The sequence below is a fragment of the Manacus vitellinus genome, unplaced genomic scaffold (assembly GCF_001715985.3).
Source record: "Manacus vitellinus isolate BGI_N305 unplaced genomic scaffold, ASM171598v3 scaffold_63_pilon, whole genome shotgun sequence".
Classification (NCBI taxonomy): Eukaryota; Metazoa; Chordata; class Aves; order Passeriformes; family Pipridae; genus Manacus; species Manacus vitellinus.
In genome coordinates this window covers 157,586-178,278 of record NW_021940711.1, presented here as the reverse complement: position 1 = coordinate 178,278, position 20,693 = coordinate 157,586, and the positions used below count along the sequence as shown (strand labels likewise).

The following is a 20,693-nucleotide window of genomic DNA, read 5'->3' as shown; positions in this document are numbered from 1 at the left end:
TACCCCTCAGCCTCGCGCAGTAACGGCAGCGCCGCCTCAGCCCGCCCCGAAATTCAAACGTCCACCTTCTCCCCATTGGCCGCTCCCGGCGCCCCCCTCACCTGATTGGTTCGTTTCCGCACCGCCGCCGCGGGGCATCACGGGAGCTGTAGTTTCCCTTCAGGCGACTCCGTCAGGAAGAAATAAATAGTTTTATAATTTATTCCCTCAGAATTAATCTTATTATTATGGCTTCCCACTGCCAGAGGGTGGGTTTAGATGGGATATTGGGAAGGAATTTCTCCCTGTGCGGGGGGTGAGGCCCTGCCCTGCCACAGGTTGTCCAGAGAAGCTGTGACTGCCCCAGTGAAATCAAATTTTTCCAGCCCTTATTTACGTGGTACAGTCGAGAACTCAGGTTTAACAACCTCACCCGAGGGGGAGTGGGGAGGGAAGCGCATTAACAGCTCCCTACACTAGTTTCAAGTTGTTCTTCAGCATCACCTTGTGTTCCTGTAGGGAACTGAATGTGTTGAGACTGGTCGTTCACCTCTCTTTAAGTGAAAGTTGAGATCTTAATAAAATCCAACATCTTCAGGGTCTTAAAAATACTGATGTCTTGCTCCCTTCTGCATTCTAGATCTGCAAAAACTGAAATATGTGGCAGCTGCAAAAAAAATTTCCCTAGACTTGGACAGGAATATCCTGTGAGTAATACAGATTAGCTGCCTGCTATTACTGGAAAGGTGATCAAAACCAGAAATATTTGTCACAAAAAAATTGACTATTTGATGAGTAAAAAGTGATTTTTTTCCTTCATAGCTGACCTTAATTCCCAGACTCTGAAGCCATTTGTGATGCCTGTGGGTTATGGAGATTCCATACTCCCAGATGAGACAAACTTGGATCACGCTGTTGACGGGTGGTTTCTTCTTCACTACATAGGCAAAAAATTAATGACCTGCCTAAAAGGGATATATGGCCTTATATCTCCCTAAAAAATCTGTTACTTTTATACCTGAAGAGTTAACACACTTATCCTACAATAAAATGCAGAATGTATGCATAAAGATATATAAATCCCAGCATAACATCGAGTATAATGTGGTGTCTTAAATTTTTCAGCTCTTTCATTATGACTTATCATACAAGTGTTTGTCTCAACTTACACAAAAATCAAGGTGAAAACCAGAATTCCAACCTCAGTCCTTCATTACAGCAGCCTCTCTGCAAAAGGAGCACAGGAATACAAGTTCTATCCAGGTATTACTACTGGGTCATTTCCTTGGCCTCAGTTGTTTCTTCAGTTCTAAATCTGTTCCTTTCAGTGTCTGGTGGACTCTTGTGTTGTTATTGATTGGATAAAATATCTATTTATAAAAAGGGAAGGCTATATTTTGCTTAAAGCCCATATGATGGAGTTGATCCTGTTTCTTTAAGTTTGCATTTACTGCTCAGGTCTGTTTTATTTTTTAGGAGGACTTAGTAACCAACTAAGGAAAAAATAAAAGGTACAAACCAGAATAAAATTGAATTGACTTCTTTTTTGAGGGAAAAAGAATCCATTTTGGAGCTAAGGTCACTCAATATCCAAGAAAAATCAGGTTAAAACAGGTCTTTTATGGCTGACTATTTATCATTTGGAAGTGTTCTTTGAGAAGGATAATCTCTCCGGATGAGGTGACTGAAGAGATCAGGGTTCATTATTGACACAGATAAAAGGGAGATCATTCTGCTCTCCCACATACAAAGAGAAAGCTCTCCAGTTCTCTTCCATCCCTTCGAAGCCAAAGCAACAAGTGTCCTCTGCACTCTGCCAGGTACCAAAAGCATTTTTCTCTTGGGGGCCAAAAAAGGCCAAAAGGTGCATTTGAGGTCAATTATGCCAATGAGACTGGATAAAATCCATGGGATTATTCAGTTCTAAATGGGGACAGAATGTGAGCAGAAAGGAATTTTCAGACACCTGGTGATTTTTTAAATCAGGTTTCCATTACTTCCTGCAGGTAAAATGTCTGTATTTACTTGATTTTTTCCAGTTCAGGTTTAGAGTTTCCCCTGACAGCCAAGAAGGGATGTGGCTTTTTCTCCTTGTAGAGGCCAAAGGGAAGGTGAAGTGGGCACTTCCCAGGGGTGTTATTCCAGGAGAGGGTGCTCCAGGCTTGGGAAAGCCATGAGCATCCTCTTCCTTGGCAGATGTAAAATCCCAAACCCACACCTCCCACTGCCACACTGGAACTGCTGGTATTCACCTGCAGATTTGTTCACTGACTTTTTATAGCTCTGACTTACAAACATTAAACAAATATCATTCTAAGCTGGTACAGAAATAAAAATCAGAGCTTGATTTGGGAGAGGGTGAAAGAGATTTCTTAAATCTACCTGTAGAGTTAAACTTCCAAAAGCATTTGAGTGTCTTTGGAGTGCAAGGGTGAGCTTTTCAAGGTACTTCGGCGTTTATTTGCCATCAGAAAACACTTAAGCTGATACAATTTTCTAAAAACGTTTCTATTGGTACATTTTTCCTTCCCACGCAGATGTTTATAAATGAACATGATTGCTGTACAATAATGCAAGAAGTTTATAAACATTCCCAGCCTCAGCAGACAAACAAATCCCACCAGATGGAGGGTAAACTCAGATGGACTTGAACTGAAAAGGTTACATTTTCTTCTTGTTCCTTTCACTTTTTTATTATTTTTTTTTTTCCAAAAAGGCAGAAGTGAAGAACAGGATCTGGAGGCTTTAAGGCAATAGCTGGAGGAAGCTGAGCTCTGCCTGTTGCCAAGTTTTATTAGTTCTCCTCACAACAACCACCACTTCCACAGACACAGCATTTACCAAACATCACCTCCCTGGAAATTAAACAAGCATAACTCTGAAAAACACCAAGCCCCGTGGCTGTGTGTACTGATGAGGACTGGAGGAAAACAAAGCCTGGTTTGGTGGGACCAGTCTGATTCCAACAGCACAGGGAGCACCCCGGGGAGGGAAGGGGGAGCACTGGGAGCTGAGCACAGACTGCAGGTCCAGGGAGCTCGTCAATCACTGTGCCAGAAACCCAGACAGACAGACAACAGGGCCCTGACAGACAGGAATGAGCACACGTGGCACAGCCATGAGGGACACTCCAGCCTCTCCCACCCCTCACAGTCCTCCCAGGAGCAGCACCAGGGATGGCAGGCTGGGCTCACCCTCGCTGTGCCCAAGGGTGGTGGGCTGCCATCAGGAGCTGCTGGAGAGCTCTCCCAGTCCCGTGGGAAATGCTTACTGGAGACAACCCAAAGCAGCAGGAGGAGCCTTGTTTACATGGCAAACACAGGGCACACTCCCTGCCCTCCACCAGCAGCCAAACCACACTGGGCAAACAGCTCGGCTGCAGGAGGGATCAAAGCTTCCCACGTCTCCACCTGCAGCACGAGTGCAGCTCCTGAAGGCCACACAGCCAGGGCAGCTCTCAGGAGAGCAGAACTGAGCACTGAACACTGGGACAGGGACATGGATGGGAATAAAGTATGGGCCTAGAGGATAAAAGCCTCCTTGCAAATCCTTTGTGCTCTGGAGTACTTGAGGATCCCAGCAGTCATCCTTTGGTTTCTCTCTCTCTCGGGTTTGTCTGGAATAATGGCAGCAAAGTGCAGATTGGTTTGAAGGGAAAAGGCAGGATTATTTATTGGTTTTGCTCCTCTACCATGACACTTACTTTGTTGCAATCCTGTGCTGTTGTGCTAAGCTGAGGAAATGAGACAAAGACCAGTGACCCAAGTTCCTCCTGCTGCATCCCTGCCTTGGACAGTCTTGAGTTTTTACTGGAAGTTAAACGCTCCACAACCCACATCTGCTCTGCAGTGAGCCCCAAAGTGAGAAAACCAGGAGCAGTATAAATTTTGTGCTGATGATCAGAAGATGCCAGTGGAGACCAGCCCAGCCTTTGGCTGCCAGCTGGGGGAAGAGATGGGTCGATGGGAGGTGCAAACCTGGACAGGAGCATCAAACACCTTCCTCCCCCTGCTGCCTGGAAACACAGTGCTGACTTGGCAGGGCCATAACTGAAGGCAATATCTCAGGAGCTCTTTTCCCTGATAGATAGGAGATAGACAGTTAAAATAGTGCACAATGAGTGGGTTTATGGCATAGAAAATTGATGACTAAGTCCTTCAGTAAAGAACAAGTGATTGGTGCTTGTTAACCAATGACAGAGGAAACACCAGCTCCTGAGTGTAGAACCTCCTGGCTGGTGGCAGGATGAGGACTGTGGTGGCACATTCCAGCTGCCTGTGCTGGAGCACAGAGCAGAGCCAGGCCCTGAAGTGAGTTCCTGGACACAGTCACATGAGCAACTGCAGGCTCAGGGGGACTTGCTGACACCAGACTGTAACACCCTGAAGGGAACAGCCAAGCACTCACTGCTGGCTTATTCACCCACCAAGGAGATGAACACTGGGCTGTGTAACCAAACTGCTCCCTGAGCTGGGCTAAGGTCAGACCTGGACTGCCAGGTCAGTTCAGGTACAGCTCTGCTGTACCTGCAGCCAGTTTGGGAAAGGTGATGTGAAGGGGCCCAGGGAAACAGGCAGGAAGTGGAGAGATGAAACATGTTCTCCCCCTTGAATCCTAAGTGCCATTCCAAGGTCTCACTAAAGGGGTAAATTAGCTGTAATCTCCTCTGGCCTTATTTGCTGCATTTAGACAGGCAGGGCAGGCAACCTCATCCTCTGCATTCCAGTTTACTCCCTGAGCAGAAAGATGGACTTCATGCCAGCAAAGCTGCTGAGATTCCCCCATTTTGAGGGGGATGTAGGCCCACTTCCATTATAATTCAGACTCTTCTCCTGTCACTGCATCCATATAAGACACATTGACTGTCTCCTGTGCAGCTGGGGGTGAGGAGCTCTCTGAGGCGAAGGACAGTCCCAGCCCTCCGTGCTGATCATCCAGGTCAGAATCTTCTTCCTCCTCCTCATTCTTCTGCAGATATTGGTCACTGTCATCATCATCATCATCTGCTGCTGCATTGTTCTCAATCACTTCAACCCTCTCTCCAGCCTCTGGATCCACATCGGTCTTAAACCACACAGCTTTGTAGCCATCATCTGCCACGTGCCTGTCTGTCTTGAGGATGGACTTCACCTCTTTCTCCTGTCCGGGCTCTTCTTCCACTTCTTCCTCTTTCTCTCCCTGGATGGAGATGGTGCTGGAAGCTGTAGGACCCCTTGAGAGACTCTCAGTTTCCCCTGCACTGCGGGAGGGCAGGGGAGGCACTGGCTGCTCCAGCACACCAGTCTCCGACCGGACGCTGCCGTTTTCTGGTGTCTTATCCTGTGTGGTGCTCACGTCTGGGTATTCATATTCCTGGTAATATTCGTTGTGGTGACCCCCAGAGACTTCCTTGGAGAGCTACAGGAGAGACAGTGATTGTAGTGACAGGAAGATAAATGGGGGGTGTGAGGGAAGGGGTGGCTGAAGTGACTGAGCTCCTGCCCAGGGAAGTTCAGCTTGGTTTGCAGTTAGACCTATTTGAAGCCAGGGAAAGATACAGCTCCCTGGAACAGCTGGTTTTTATTGACTCCATTTCTGGAGCTTTCTCAGGTCAGTGTGGGCATGTTTTCCAGGAGGGCTGAGCACCAGCACTGTGCACTGATTTGTCCCCATCTGTTTGAGGTATTACTCTGGAGGGGGATTCACCTCACCCAGGGGGAAGGACTGTTGTTCTCCACCTGAGCCATGTGCTCTGCACTCATGTCTAGGCTCCTGGCAGTCCCATCCTAAGGCACAGACCAACATCTGGTCAGACAAATTACACCCTAAACTCCAAGGTGACCAGTCTGCCAGGGCCCTGAGAGGTCCAAAAGTAAATAGCTGAAGTGCAGACAAGTGTCTGAGCCCAGGCTTCTCAAATGTGAGGGACCTTTCTCTCCTTTGACTAGGGAGGGAGGATGAACTGTGGTTTAGAGACCACCTCTGATATGTGTCACATTCATCCCAGGTTTTGTGCTCCATGGAGCTGGGGTCCTCTCCTTACCATGTCTGCTCATCATCTACCACACAGCTCCAGCCTAGGGAGCAGAAAACAGCAGCAAACACCACCAAAGCAAGGTTACCTGTGCAAACATTGTCTTGGGAGTGATTTACCACCTTCACACAATGTGTGCTATTTGGGCAGCCCACCCAGACTTTAAAACTTCCTCAGATGCCACTTTCTAACTCTTAGAAATTCAGGTACAAACGAGGCACTCACCTTCTTCTTCAGCAGGTGTTTGACAGGTTTTCCATACCATTTACTGGATTTCCATACCAGCACTCCAAGGAAGACCAAGGCAATTAAGAGCAGTGCTGCTAAGGTGCCCCCTAGGATAGCCATGTCCTGAGCAGAGTACATCTTATCAGAGGAGGCTTCATCTGTAAGGCAAACAAACCAGTGTTACAGAGCCCAAACTGGCAGCCAGTGTGTTTAACACAACCCTTCGCTGTGGGAGAAGCTCCAACCAAGTTTGGAAGGGCAGGGAAGCATCCTGTGCTGCAGAATGTGACAGTGATATATCTAATATCACAGAACACCATTTTTTTTCTGTCCTAAAAGCAGAAATGGTTTTGGTTTTATTACATAGAATACTATAATTTCCAATAAATTACATGAAGTGGAAATAGTAGCCATTCACAGAACAATGACTTTTACCTGGTGATTTAACTAAATCAATATATAACTGACTGTATTAGGCAAGCAGATGCTACATGGAGCAAATTTATGTAGGTCTTTGGCTTTCCCACTTCACCATCTTACACCAGAATGCAAAAATGAGGTTTCTTTGTACATATGTGTGTGAAAATGCAAAGCTTCCTTTAATCCAGAACATCCCCTCCGATAGTGATGAGCATGTTAAAATAAAAAATAGAAAAGCATAATAGGAAATAGGAAAATCAGTAGGAAGTGCCTAGGACAGGAAACCCTTTCCTGCCTTTTTGTAGCTGTAGCAATATTCCCCAGCCTGCCCAGGGGCAGCTGCTGCTTCCACTGGCCAGTGTAAGGTATTTGTACAGAGATCAACAGCATAGTGGAAAGACAGAAACATTCTCAGCTTGGCTTGGTGGTGGGATTCTTTAAGTTTTCCAGCTTCATTTTGTAGTGTAAATGACTCTCATTAATGATTAATTGTTAATGAAACACGGTTTTGTTCTCCTCCTGATTGTTCATGGTAATGGACTTTGAGTATCCCCTCCCTGGGTTTATCATTAACACCCTGGGGAGGGCTTAGGACCTCGGTGACTTTTTGCTGCTTACTCATGTCTCCTGGGGAGCCACAGCCCAGAGTGTGTCCCAGAACTGTGAAACTCCTCCTGTGCCCCTGTGCAGCCTGCTCAGCTGGCCCTGTCTCACCTGGAGGGCCTGGCCAGGCCAAAGGGAACCTCAGATCTGTTTGGGCCATCCCTGGGTTCTGGCCATGGCACAGAATTCCTCTCAGAGGCTCTGAGCCATTCCCTGTCATTTCAATGTATCTTTTTGCATATACAGCAGCTCCATTGCTTTGTGTGGTTTAAGAAGCAAGGGCAGCATTTCAAAGTTGCCCAGAAGTGGTGGTACATGCTTGGAGCATTTCCAGCTCTGTACTGACACCTGAACGAGCTCTCTGCCAGGCTGGACTGTGCCCTTACATTGGGGTCAGGTGGTTTGTGGCTGTGAAGTGATTCTGCCTTTAGGCAATCCAAATTTACACCCAGGAGCCCACTTTTTTTCCTCACCCCATGATGGTAGTGATGAGAGGGTGAAGTGGGAACATCAATCACACATCACTGTATAGAAACCAGTGGAGTCTGGGCATTGTGTGACTATCCTGATGTGAAAATGCAAGATATTGGTTCACCTTAATGCAAAGTATAAGTTTCATAAACTTCAAACCTAATTAAATTATCAGACCTATTTAAGAGTCACTTCTCAGAAGTATGTAAGTGTGAGCTATTTTTACATCAACACAGTTAAACAGTAACTGGAGGGTTACGTATGAAGCCTCATGTCTACCTTATTACTCATGGGTTATTTCTTCTGGTTAGACCATAAAGTCTTGGGGTAAAAGAACCTGACCTGAATAGAAAATGCCCTGGCTCACGGGCAAGCCTGGCTTTGGGGAGTGCCAACTGCCCTCTGCTGGGCCTAAGACAGGCAAGAACATTGCAGTTTTCTCTGTGTTTGGCTTAAAAGGAGCAGGGAGGTACCAAGGTCTCAGGGCAACCCTCCCCTGCCATGATAGGACATCCTGGGTTATCTCCCAGCATGAATCAGCCCCAGATTTAGCTTTGCAATAACAAGAAAAGGCACCACAATAAACAGCACCACTTAAAGTCTCAGGAGGCTGTTTGAGGTGTGTAAGGATGTTGTTGGAGTGTTTTCTCTGTTAAAGCCCCTGCAAATATGGGGTTGGCCTCAGCCCAGGCCTGCAGACTCAGCAGGTGATTCTCATGGCCAGTTTGCCCAGAGAAGCAGAAAAGACTCCCCAGTCATCTCCACAGAGCAGAAACCAGAGCCCCCAGCCTACCTGTGGCCGGCAGGACCTCCACCTCAATTACAGTGCTTGCCTCCTGCAGGCTCAACACATCTCTTCCAACAGCCTATGGGAACATGGGAAAGAGAGGCTTAGGCACTTCCAAATCTCCAGCTCACCCTCCAGGTCTGGGGGTGAGCCCTCTGAGGACAAAGTATCCTGTCCATCTCCTCACCACAGCCCTGCACAGGGGCTGGACAGCCTGGTCACAGAGGAGGAAGAGCTCTGAAGACTCCCTGTGCTGGGAGTGGATGACCTGACCCAGGTCCGTGCTTTGTGCAGAGTTCCCAGCAGGGTGCAGTGCACAGGTACTGAGGTGATGTGGGGCAGGAGCAGTGTGTGTTGGCAACCCTTCTGTGCCCTGCCTGTGTAGCCACAGCAACGCTGTGGTCAGGCTGGCTCAGACAGCTCCACAGGGCATGGCACTGTGCCAGCAAGCCTGAGGGACCCCATTGGAGCTGGCAGGCAGATGGACAAAGGGAACAGGCAGCTTCTTTCAAAGCCTAAAGTTAATAACTGCTTCCTTTGACCCCAGCAAACAAAGCACTGGAATTCCCCCTCTTTGCACAGGGCTGACAAAATAAAGAAGAAAGCTGCCCTACCTCGATGGCCACAGTCCCTGGGGACTGCAGCACCACGTTGGTCAGGATGAGTCCGTCTCTGGTTGCGATGAAATCGGTGCTGTTTTTGATGTAGTACTCGATGTTTGGGTTGAATTTCTGAAAAGCCAGAGAGTGATGCTCAAACCACATTCTGCTCCACCTGCACCTTCCTAACAACCCCTTGGCAGCACTTGTCCAAGACACCTGAGGTACAAGCAGGTGTGTGGTGCAAAAAATAAATCTGCACTGAGCAGCTGAGAAAGGCTGAACTCACCTGTGTTCACCCTGTGCTCAGAGCATCACAAACACCTCAAAAAAATTCCCAAGTCTTACCCAGCTTCTACTGGTAACTTTACTATTTGCCCAAGCAAAATACATCTATGCAAGAGACCCATATGGGACTGGCTTTGGAAGATGGGGGGTCCAGCAGCTTTTCCTCATTACATCACACCATAAGTGGTATGATCTGTGTGGAATTTCCAAGGAAATATAATATGGAATACTAGAGGAAAACATGTGTTTGCCTCTCCCCACCTCCCCTTCCTCCTGTTTCCTAATCCTGCTTTGAGCCCAACACGGTGCATTTCCAGTCTCTTACATCAGGGAAGTCCTCGTCGGCTGCCGTGATCGTCAGGGGGGTGGAAGGATCTCCAGCCTGGAAGACAAAGCTCCTTGGGGCCAGTCCAACCACCACGGTGCCGCTGTAGAGCCCTGTCTCGAAGTGTGGGGGATAAAGGCTCTTGTTGATGACCTTTATCTCTACGGTGGCCACGGAGTATTTCCGGACGTTGTTGGCCTGGGTGGCCTGGGGAGGAAGAGAGACAGATGCCAGGGAGATGCTTCCCCTGCTTGTGAGGAGACATGAAAAGACAGGCCTGATGCAACCCCAGCTCAGCAGGATGTCCCCATTCTGTGACTTTCCTTTGCTGTCACCACCCATGAGGGAGAAGTCTCTTAACTGCTGCAAGGGCTTTGCATGTGGGTTGGTGTAAGACATGGGTCAAATACTGGGCCCTTCCAAAAGGAAGGGAGGAACAGTTATTCTGAACATCACTGACTCCTATCACATCCTGGCTGCTGCTTCCTAAAAATCCAGCTGTGCTGGGTGACTGTCTGCAATGGCATCACTTACCATGACCTGCAAGAGGAAGGAGTCTGGGGAAGTCACTATTTTGTTCATAGTTAGATTCCCCGTGTCTGCATCCACTGAGAACACTTCATCTGTATTCCCTGGGGAAAATGGAAAGGCCATTCAATCATCAAATTCCTTCATAAAGTGACCTGGAGCTCACAGACTCATTCTTTTACATCTTCATGACAATATCCCCAGGACAAAGTGCTGTTGTCCTTGCCTGCCTGGCTGCTCCAAGGATGGGAGTGCTGTCCAAGGACTCAGAGAGATACAACACACTTGTGTGAACCCAATTAAATGAGGTAGGACAGCAAAGCTTTGCATTTCCAGTGCCTGGGCCCAGATATTGTCGGTTTAAATTCTGATAAATGCCCAGAGCCTCTGGTGCAATTTGAGGACTGGAAGTCTCTATCCAGTTCCCATTCTGTTCTGGGAATGCTTATTTCTCTCTACGGGCTACAAAGGGAGTCTAGACACAAACCTTGTATTGATGTAGGGGTAGAAATCAGCTTCCTACATGTGTGTGTGAATCATAAAAGTACCTGTGTTGGATACGTGTTTAAATATAAGCAGAATTTTTAGTTCTCTTCCTCACTCCAAGACATTGTGGGCTCTGTTTAGACAACGACCCCCAGACTGGGGCCCTCTGTTGCCTGTGGGGTGGGGAGGCCACATGCATCCAAAGTGCCAGTGGAATTTAGGGTTCTTTGATGTGTTGTTGTCAGAAAGATATTCACTGCTGAATGAGGCACAGCTAAAGGGAGAGCAGCACTCCATCTGGCCAACAGCTTCTACCTTTGCCTTGATAACTATGCAGAACCCCACTACTGCTAAAATAAAATAAAAAAATAAATCCTTTGACTGACTTAAAGGGCCCAATCAATGACTGGCAATCAGTTGACTATATTCAAGTGATCTTCTTGAAATCAAGACTAACACAGGGCAGATGAGGCAGTGGCAATGTGCCGGGGAATAAAAACACAATTCTTGGCACTGCATGAAAATTATGCTGCTAAAGTGAGAATTTTAGGTTCAGCTTGAAGACTGAATGAAAGTGGCATGACCAGACTGGCAAAATCATGTCTAAAAACTTAAAGATAAGACATGTCTCACCTCCCATAAACCCCGATTTCATTGAGATTGGATTGAGGGACTGTAAATCTCGTTTTCTTCCTCTCTGTACAGACTATTTATTCTACTTAATCCACAGTGTTCTGTGGATCTCACAGTGTTTCTGTGGCACAGACAGGGGCTCTCAGTGAGATGCCATGGGGGTACCTGCTCTTGGTACTGCAGGGCACTTGAGCAGTGCTCTTTTGGGGAAGGTGGCAATGTGACAATGTCCACTCACCCCCAACGATGCTGTACACGATCTTCTCGTTTATGGTGTAGTCGGGATCAACGGCATAGATGGGTCCTGGTCTCAGGGTCAGTGGCTCCACCTGCAATGAGAAGGCACAGCCTCACATGCCACAAACCAGCACTAAATCAGCAGTTGGGGCTCTCTCCCATCCCAGCGTGGCTCCAGTGGCTTTGTGGGGGCAGAATGGGGTTTATGGCTGCCAGATGGCTGGCACAGGGCGGAGGGGAGCCAGCCTTGGGAGTGGGGTGCTGCAGGAGCAGCAGTGCTGCCTGGGGTGGGGAATTCCACCTTCTGGGGTAACAAAGGTTCCCTGTCCTGCTGAACCATCTGCACTGTAACTGGAGACCAGCAGGAGCTCCTGGAGGTTACCAGGCACTTCCCACTGGGAACAGCATGAGGGCCCTGTTTGGTGGCTCCTGCTCACCGCCAGCTCGGAGATGTTGACGATCCCGGAGTAGGGGCTGCTGATGCAGACACTGGTGTCGTTGTGGAGGAGGGCACAGGGCAGGAACCAGGGTGCTCTGGTGTCTGCTTGGGTGATCAGGAGGGTTATTGTTGCAGTAGCTGTTCTGGTGAGGTCGGCGCTGCCCACAGGCCTGTCCTGGAGCCAAAGGCAAAGCACACTCATGAGACATCAGTTTTATTGCCAAAGAAGGGCCCACCTGCCACAAGCAGTGGCCCAGGGTCCTTTAGCCCTTGTCACTCCACTCTGTTTAAGGCTTAGAAATTTATGTGAGATTGGCTGAAGAACTGGGTTGTCTGCTTCTGCTGGCAAAGGTGGGCTGACTGCAAGTCTGTCCCTGTAACTGTGGAGGGTGAAAGGCTGCTCCAAGCCCACCACCCACCCTCCCTCTGCCACCCCAGAGATCTCCCATCCAAACTCACCCTTCAGGTAAAAGACACCGGGCTAACGAGGCATTCTGTTCCTCCCCAGGGACTTACCCTTGCATACAACAGCAACCTTGTTGATTGAAATTTATCATAGTCCAGTGCTTTTTGTAAATAAATTTCAGGGTTATTAACTCCTTTTATGGCAAAATAACCGTCTGTGCCCTGGCAAGGGAAAAGGAAAAATCCTGTAGCAGACTCAGTCACAGAATGTTTCAAATCCTGGTCATTGCTGTGTTTGTCATCTCAATTGTACCTTTAATCCTGGGGAACTGGTTGGGGGGGCAGTGTGGGAATGCTGGATCTATTTAATCTTTGCTACCGCACACTGGAGTTGCCTGGCTTGTCAAAAGGTGTGTTCCTCCTCCTGGATGAAATCTCATACCTCATTTATTTCCTACACTCAACAAGTTGCCAACAAGCCTTCATTTTTGGTCCCTGACAGCCAAGGAATCTCACTTTCATGCAAAAAACAGGCCAAAGATGGCTCAGCCTCTGAGGGCTGGCAGGATCACCTGCCTTAGCCTAATGCAGCTGGATTTTGGAAGAAACTGTAAAGCCAAACTGAAGTAACGTATGTTGCAATTTACTCTGTAGCCTTCTGCATTTGCTTTGGCTCTCCTTTAATCTTATGCCTTGTCTACAGTTCCTTTGAGTTTCTCAGTCCTCTCGATTTACACCAGTGTGAATGCAAAGTCTGGTCCCAGAGCTGAAATGCAGAAACTGGTGGTTTCTGTTCCCAGCCCCTAAAACCCCTGGGGTAATGGAGGTAACGGATGCAAGTGTCAGGCACTGTCTGCTCCCCCCACAATGCTTTTCAAAAGTGCAAACATACATTTGGGGGTTCTCTTGAATTTGCTTTTATTTTTAGTTTCTAGCCAGCCCTTGCACTCCAGGCTGGCATCAGGGACTGTGTGCACAACCCATTTCCGTTGGCAAACAGGGCAAGGACTCCATTTCCCATCTGACTCAGTGCAATTCTGAGCTCCCTGAGGTACAAAGGTCTCCTGATATGTTTACAGATCATCCCAACAAGACTTCCCTGAGTTTTATGGCTCTGAATATCCCAGATGAAAATTTAATCTGTACAGTGCAATAAAAGTGTGAGCAGTGAGAGAATTCAATACCTACAGCATTGATGGCTCTGTTCTGTTAACCAAATAAATGTTTGGGGTTTGTAAAAGATGAGAGCTAAATGCAATGACCTCTGCCTGAGAACTGGGGCTCTTCTGAATCCAGCTTCTCCAGAGCTACTCTTTCTGCCCAGAGATGCTCACCTGCACTGTGGCTGTGAGTTCATAGTAGATGATGTCCAGGTCAGCATCAGTAGCAGTTAAATCTTCACGGGCTACAATGGTTGCATTCACTTCTGTATCCTGAGAAAACACATTGCTGGGGTTATTCTCTGTGTGAAATGGGCTGAAACCTCTCCCTGCTGACCCCTCCTCAGTCCCACAGCACTGAGTGACCCAGTGCCCTCTTCCATTCCAAGACACACTCACCTCTCGGACAGACCTGGTGAGATTCGGCTGCTGAAACTGCGGATCGTTGTCGTTCAGGTTGAGAATGGTGACAATGATTTCCAAAGAATCGCTCTGCAGAACGGGCAAAGGGAGAGGATCAGAGCCAGAAAGAGGCTGCTGGGGCTGCTCCTGGTCTGCAGAGTGACCAGAGGGGATGGTGTAAGGAGCAGAGCTGGGTGGGGGCTGGATGGAGCTGGGAGTGTAGTGTGTGTGCCCACAGGGAGAAGGACATCTCCCCATGCCTGTGTGGGAAGAGCAGAGGGAAGCACATGCTGGGTGCAGTTCCTCATCCTGGGGCTCACCTGGCCAGTAGAGTCCTCACAGTTCAGGTACACCACCAGCAGGGGGTCTTCCTGCAGGAAACACAAACCCACCACTGCAGAAACAGCCAACATGTGCAAACTCCTTCAAAGCAAATGACCCAAACTTATGCTTTGCTGAATCAGAAATGCTGATGGGCTGTATCTTGGTTTTAGGTGTACCTAACTTTTCCTTTCTTTCCTTTGTGCTGGGATCTTGGGATGGAGTCAAACCAGCCCAACCTTCCAGCCTCTCTCCCTGCTTATCCTGTAAGATGCTGACAGAGCTAACCTGTCATTTTCTCCCACTTAGGTGAATTCAAACAGAGATTTCTTTTTAAATTGAATGAATCAGAAACGTTCCATGTGGCAAGTACAGTGTCGCCTGCAGGGTATTAACTCTGGCTGCTGCTCTTGACTCAAATAAATGTGGGGTTTTACATTGAAAGGGAACTTAAGGATGGTTGTGGCTGTACACAGAGCACTCCAGTGAGGTAAAAGAATGTAGCAGCAACCTAAATGAACAGTGACCTTTTATGCTGCTTTTCAGTTTCACACAAGGTCATAGAATCACAGAATGGTTTGGGTAGGAAAGGACCTTAAAGCACCTTCCACTATCCCAGGCGGCTCCAATCCTTGTCCAACCTGGCCTTGGACACTTGCAGGTATGGGACAGCAGCAGCTTCTCCGAGCAACCTGTGCCAGGGCCTCCCCACCATCAAAGGGAAAAACTTCTTCCCAGTATCCCATCTAACCCTGCCCTCTGTCAGTGTAAAGCCATTCCCTCTCATCACTCCAGGCCCTTGTCCAAAGCCCCTCTCCACCCTTCCTGTCCGTCCCTTCAGGCAGTGACTCACCTCATAGTCCACCACCTTTGTGAGCAGCAGCTCATCCCCCTGGATGGTGAAGAAACTGCCGTCGGGGAACCGGGGGTCGATGCTGACGGTGAAGCCTGGCTGCACGTAGATGGTGGTCACCACGTAGTTAACAGGGTTGTTTTCAGGAACTTTCGGATTGCTGTTACTGACAGAACATCCTGGAAAGACACACAAATGAGATGGGAAGCTGCCTGGGGATTCCCACTGGGAAGGAGTTGGTGAGAGCCAAGACCGCTCCGGTCCCCCTGGGGTGAAGTCACTGAGCAAAGCCACCACCTCCCAGCCTATCCCACCGCTGCCTGGGGACACTGCCAGGGCCCACAGACCTCCTGCAGGAGCTTACCTTGCTGCTGTGCTGAAACCCCTGTCATGAGGGGCAGCAGGACGAGCACAGGTGTGAGGAGCCAGCGAGAAACAGCCATGGAGAGCTGCCAGTCGCTGAAGAATCCCTGTTCCTGGCTAAGCTGATCCTCTCTCCCTGTTTCTCCCGGTGCCGTCTCCCGCGCTCACGGCTTTGTGACGGCAGAAACAGTGACTGGACTGGATTGCTGAGCTTCAACCTTTGCCTCCTTGCCTCATTGGGTGAGTTGTTGAAAGATTTACCAGTCATGGAACATGATGACACGTACATTCCTATTTCTTCTTTTTTCCCTGGGTTTCTCCTATCCTGAACTCTTCGTGGCAACAAGAATGTATTTGAAGCATTTCAGAACTCAGGGCCAAGCCCTCCCCCCTGAGATGAGCATGAAGGACAAGGGCTGGCACTTGGGAGGCTGCCTGTATTCTCCAGGCTCTCCCAGTGGGAAGGTTTCTGATGTGCCAGAGATGGGGTCTGTATCCCACAAGGTGAGCAGAGTAGATCCTGACAGGGATGAGACTCGGCAGCCCAGGAATTGCCCAGCAACTTTGTAGGGAAAACACACCTCCTTCTACCAGTGGCCAGCAGTGGCTCCTTGTAGGGATGCCTCCCAGAATCCCCTTCCAGGGGACCTCTGCTCTCACTGATTCTTTTAAATTCCCAGCTGATTTCAGAAGGGTCTCATCTGCTGCACCTCAGCCAAGTGGCTGTTAGTGGCTCAATGGAATCCAGGCTGTCAACACTCCTTCTGAAAGTATTCCAAGAGGAATCTTTCCTAGCAGAGACTTCCTATGGACCAAAATAAACAACTGCTGAGGTTTGTTCAGCCCCTCAGTAAGTGAATGGTGCTTAGGTGAGCACTGGAGTGGGAAGGGCTCCTTTGCAGGTGTCAGGTACATTATAGATGGTGAAAAGTGCTGGAGCAGGATGGGCTGAGCAGGGTTGTGCTCGGCACAGGACTGCAGCTGAAGATCCTTATTTTAGAGCTGCTCTCCAGAATCTGTTGGTTTTACAGGAAAGCTGGAGTGGCTGTTCTATCAGAGGAGGGGATCTGCATGTCAACAGCATGTAAACCTCGTTAAGTGGTGGGAACAAATTCCCCCACGTGGAACTCTGTCTTTAGTGGCTCTGAGAAAGCTGGGCCAGCAAATCCAGGGGCAGAATGGAGCGGAAATACCATTTACAGTGAGTATCTCTGTTGTGTAGCTCTCAGAACATTTCTTTGCCACAGAATCTAACACCTGGCTGAGTTCCTGCTCCATGGATTCTGACTCTGTGCACAGCTGGACGGTGGGCACTCCCAACGTGCCTCGTGTGGGGGATCCCGGCACAGTGCTCCTCCCCAGACCCTGCATTCCAAGGGTAAGGTACCACCCTTCTTCCAGTTTCCCGAAGAGGAGCCAAGGCACAGGCACAGCTAACCAATCTTTATTTGAGAGCAGCAGCGGGCAGCCAGAAGCCAACACACAGTGGAAGGGATGTGCTTCACCCAGGCTCCATCTACTGACAGCAGTTCACACCCACACACATTTCACTTTGGGTAATCTAAGAGGTTTCATCGGGTTTTGGCTGCTTTCCACGATTATTTTTATTTATTTGCCAATCTCAAAAGTTTTTCCTAAGCAAATTCAAGAGCTTCCCTGTTTATTTTCAAGGCCATACACATGCAAAGCTGTCTCCTTGGCTGTTTTTTTCCCTTCACCTTCAGGCAGAATCATCTGTATCTTCCTTCATGTCTGCAACCAGTGGCTTAGAGATGGGGCAAACGTACCGGCTGCTGATGGCAGCAGCTTCCCAGGCATCTCTGTCTGAGAGGCTGCAGGGAGGGAAAAAGGAGGGAGAGTTCCTTATTCCTGGAGGCCTGGACTGCAGGAAGTGTGACAAAGCTGCCTTGTGAAATTCAAGGATAGAGGGACCATGACTGCCTGCAGCCAGGCGCCCCACAAAGGCACAGCAGGGTTTCATCCCCACTGTGGTCAAGAGGTAGTAAGGGCCAGTGTATTCCTCCTAATTTTAGGGATTTAAGAGTGAGATGACTTAGTGAAAGTGGTTGGTCACTAGGAAAAGACAATATCCAGGTGCTAGGATCCTCAGGAGTGTGTTTGACAGGGTAGCAAAGGTTTTCTTTCCATTTTAACTGTTAGGCTGGGTTTCCTAATGGGATGAATAATTACTGCAGTCCAGGATAACAACTCTATGATTAGAAAAAGATATTATTTCATTTCTGTGGGTCTTATCATTTTTAATAACTGGTTTTTCTAGGGCCATTTATAAAAGCATTTAGCTTTATAAAAACTTTTGGCTTCAGTACTATGGGGCTCAGGGCCACAGAGGGAACAAATCTGTCCCACCTACCTGGTGTTCAGAAAGCTCTGGTACAACCAGAGAAAGCAAAGTTCTGCAGGGCTGTTCTCTCCCTCTCTCTCCTGCACATCTGTGTTGACCGGGCCAGGAGAGCTGGAAAGTAATAATAATTAAGAATAATAATTAAGAATAATTAAAGAAAATTAACAATAATTAAACCCCCCAAACCACAACAGTGTAAGCAGCACAGCTGTAGAGCAGCATGTGCCCCGTGTCTGCTGCTGTCGTGTCACCAACGTGGTTCAAGGGGGCCCAGCGTGGCAGTGAGAGCCACGGGGGGCACGGGGGCTCCCAGAGGTTTCCCCTCACCTGCGCTTGCGGCCCATGAGGCTTTGGATGAATTTCTGCACCTGGGCATTCCCTCTCATCTTGCTGTACTCGCTGGTGAACAGCCCATCCGAGTGCCTCTGGGACCTGGGCCAGGGGAACACGGACAGCGGCTGCTCAGCCCCTGGCAGCCCTCGGTGCTGGGATCCCTCTCCCTCTGGAGACTCCCTGGCCCCACAGGGTGGGTTTGGCTGGTGCTCACCTCTCCTTGAGGCCCACCAGGTGTTTGACCAGCTGCCTCACGTAGGCGTTGCCGTTCATCTTGCTGAGCTCGCTGTGGAAGAGCCCGTCAGCATGTCGCTCCATCCTGGGGGGACTGAGAGGGAGGAGAGGCTTAAAACCAGACAAGAACAGGCATTAAACACTGCTCCCTCAAGGAAAGAGGGTCCCAAACACACACGGGCAAGAATTTGTGCTATTTTGGCAAAGTTTCACCAAAAAAAGGGAAAACCTTACGGGAGTCTAAAAAATATCTTTGTTAACCATCACACGGAAAATCGACCTGCACTTGCTTTTAGTGATGTAATCACCTTGCCACAAGGATGTGAGAATGTGAGGTTAGTGCTGGCTCAGCACAAAAGAGTAGGGCAAGAGACTGGAGAAGTAATAAAGAAACACCCAGAGACACAAACCTGAGGAGCAGGTAGATAACAGCAGTGGTGACAAAGACCAGCCCTTGCCAGTGACTCCTTTAGTGAACTTGGTGAACTTACAGTGTTGGCTATTTCTGGCTATGTTTTCATGGGGCCAGGCTATTGGAAATAAACTTCCACCTCTATCAGGCTGTGTAACTACATAGCAGGAAAACAGACTCCAAAGTGACCTTTTAACTTACTTCGTTCTGTTTGGGATCATGAATTTTCTCTTTCATTAAGCCAAATCAACATTCCCATTCTCAAGCAATAAAAAAAATCTTTACAACATTTGCACTCATTTAACTAAATCAATGTAGGGAAGCCAAAATCCACAGCCAAGCAGATGCAAGTTCAGGAAGGCAGATAAAAGGCTGGGTTTACAACCAGCAGGCTCTTTGAACAAAAACCATGGGGGAAAAGGAGGTAGAGTCCCAAGGAACGCTCACCTCTCCCGGGATGGCAGAGATGCTGAGAAGTGGGACAGGACAATCATGGGAATAATGACTTGCCACAGAGTTGTCATCATGGAAACCATGTCCTCTCCTGAAATCTTTCAAGAAGGAAAAAGAAATAACAAACATTTTCAGTCACTGCAGACCCCCCCTAGTTTGTTTTCTTACTGAAATAAAAAGAAAAGTACATTTGGTTTATCCCAAGCCACTGCATGCTTCCCCCCTTTGTTCCCAGGCTCTGCCCTGTGCCTGCAGAGGTGGGTATGTGCCTGTAGGAGGGTGCTCACCTTTCCCCAAGGACCACACAGGAGCCGTATCCGGAATTTATAACACACCTGCCTTCCTCCTGCAAAGAAACCAGCCTTCCTCACTGTCCTGCAGTCTCTCAGGCAGCACTTACTAACCCCAAATCAAAGTTCTCCCACTTGGTTTTTACTTTATTCTGAAACTAGACAGTACAAAGGATGTGAAAGGACTGTCAGAGATTCTTGAACACTTTCCAGCCACCCTCCTGGGACTGTTTGCTGCTCTGGAGGTGCTGCAAGATGAGAAGAGGTAGGAGGAGGAAGGACAAGAAGGGGGATTTACCCAGAAATTCATTCAGTGTAAACCACAGCACAAATATTTAATGATGGCTGCAGAGCAAACAGGTGAGAGGATGAAGGAGTCACAAGCTTCATCTCACATACACTTAGAGCTTTAATGTTGTGTTTTCCTGCCTGATTCAGCTTTGAGGAGATGGAATAGGAAAACAAGGACATTTCCAAGGTCAGTCTCTTATTGGAGTCCAAACTAGGCAGACTCCACAGTCCTGCAGAGGAGCTGAGAACAGCCACCAAACCCAGAGCTCAACACCCTTGGGGAAGGGGAACCTGGATCCTGAGCCTGTCCTTCCATCTGTCCACAGATGCCTTGACCCCCAGGATCTCACCTCGGCATTGTGGCCTTCCTTGTGCTATCCCTGGGATGGCATTTCTCTGGGAGAACCATACTTAAGAGCCCATTTTAAATCCCATCCCTGGCTCCAGACTTTCCCTCCACTCCAAAAACTTTCTGGCTGCTAATCCAGTGGATCAACTTGTCTTTTCTCTTTCTGGGCATAACTTTTGTCTCAGAGGTCTGAAATCCACCCCCCAAAGCTGAAAGAGGGGGGAAGCACAGCAGGACTCACCAACCCTGGTCGATGGTGGGTGGCTCGCTGCTGATGCTCCACTGGCCCATTCCTCTTGTGGTCCCCTATAAATGTGCTGCCCTTATCAGGAGCAATTATTTGGGTAAAGCTATGAATATGAGCAATCATGATTAACAGCAAACAATGCAGTGGGGCTGGAATGCCCCTTTAATTACCTGATGGGGTCA

General features: G+C 48.5%; 3 protein-coding genes across 3 annotated transcripts in view; all 3 read right to left on the bottom strand.

The window, feature by feature from the left end:
- BUB1B (BUB1 mitotic checkpoint serine/threonine kinase B) overlaps window positions 1-164 on the bottom strand; it is a 20,732-nt gene extending 20,568 nt beyond the window's left edge. The window contains exon 1 of the mRNA XM_029963784.1: window positions 102-164. The gene's annotated coding sequence lies outside the window, so the exon portion shown is untranslated. The remainder of the gene's footprint in view (window positions 1-101) is intronic.
- Window positions 165-2,509: 2,345 nt separating this feature from the next.
- CDHR5 (cadherin related family member 5) lies at window positions 2,510-16,358 on the bottom strand. The gene is made up of 14 exons (XM_018083374.3): window positions 15,542-16,358; window positions 15,178-15,356; window positions 14,324-14,374; window positions 14,001-14,093; window positions 13,776-13,874; window positions 12,553-12,663; window positions 12,035-12,211; window positions 11,599-11,689; window positions 10,248-10,345; window positions 9,714-9,920; window positions 9,116-9,232; window positions 8,508-8,580; window positions 6,218-6,378; window positions 2,510-5,376 (listed from the first exon to the last, which is right to left on the bottom strand). The coding sequence occupies exons 1-14, from the start codon at window positions 15,618-15,620 to the stop codon at window positions 4,792-4,794; spliced, it is 2,121 nt and encodes a 706-aa protein (XP_017938863.3). The 5' UTR covers window positions 15,621-16,358; the 3' UTR covers window positions 2,510-4,791.
- A 64-nt stretch (window positions 16,359-16,422) lies between these two features.
- LOC115307868 (secretin-like) lies at window positions 16,423-19,427 on the bottom strand. Its single transcript, XM_029963811.1, has 5 exons — window positions 19,329-19,427; window positions 18,450-18,563; window positions 18,230-18,334; window positions 17,912-18,013; window positions 16,423-17,372 (listed from the first exon to the last, which is right to left on the bottom strand). The coding sequence occupies exons 1-5, from the start codon at window positions 19,415-19,417 to the stop codon at window positions 17,261-17,263; spliced, it is 522 nt and encodes a 173-aa protein (XP_029819671.1). The 5' UTR covers window positions 19,418-19,427; the 3' UTR covers window positions 16,423-17,260.
- Window positions 19,428-20,693: the final 1,266 nt, after the last annotated feature.

Coding starts and splice junctions, on each gene's coding strand:
- CDHR5 (XM_018083374.3), bottom strand. CDS start 15,620: ATGGCTGTTTCTCGCTGGCTCCTCACACCTGTGCTCGTCCTGCTGCCC. Junction 14,094..14,323: donor GTGAGGACTCTACTGGCCAG/GTGAGCCCCAGG, acceptor CCCGTTCTGCAG/AGCGATTCTTTGGAAATCAT. Junction 12,212..12,552: donor GGTTGCTGTTGTATGCAAGG/GTAAGTCCCTGG, acceptor CTTTGGCTCCAG/GACAGGCCTGTGGGCAGCGC.
- LOC115307868 (XM_029963811.1), bottom strand. CDS start 19,417: ATGGTTTCCATGATGACAACTCTGTGGCAAGTCATTATTCCCATGATT. Junction 18,335..18,449: donor CTGGTGGGCCTCAAGGAGAG/GTGAGCACCAGC, acceptor CCCCTGGCCCAG/GTCCCAGAGGCACTCGGATG. Junction 17,373..17,911: donor CAGAGCTTTCTGAACACCAG/GTAGGTGGGACA, acceptor CCCTCCCTGCAG/CCTCTCAGACAGAGATGCCT.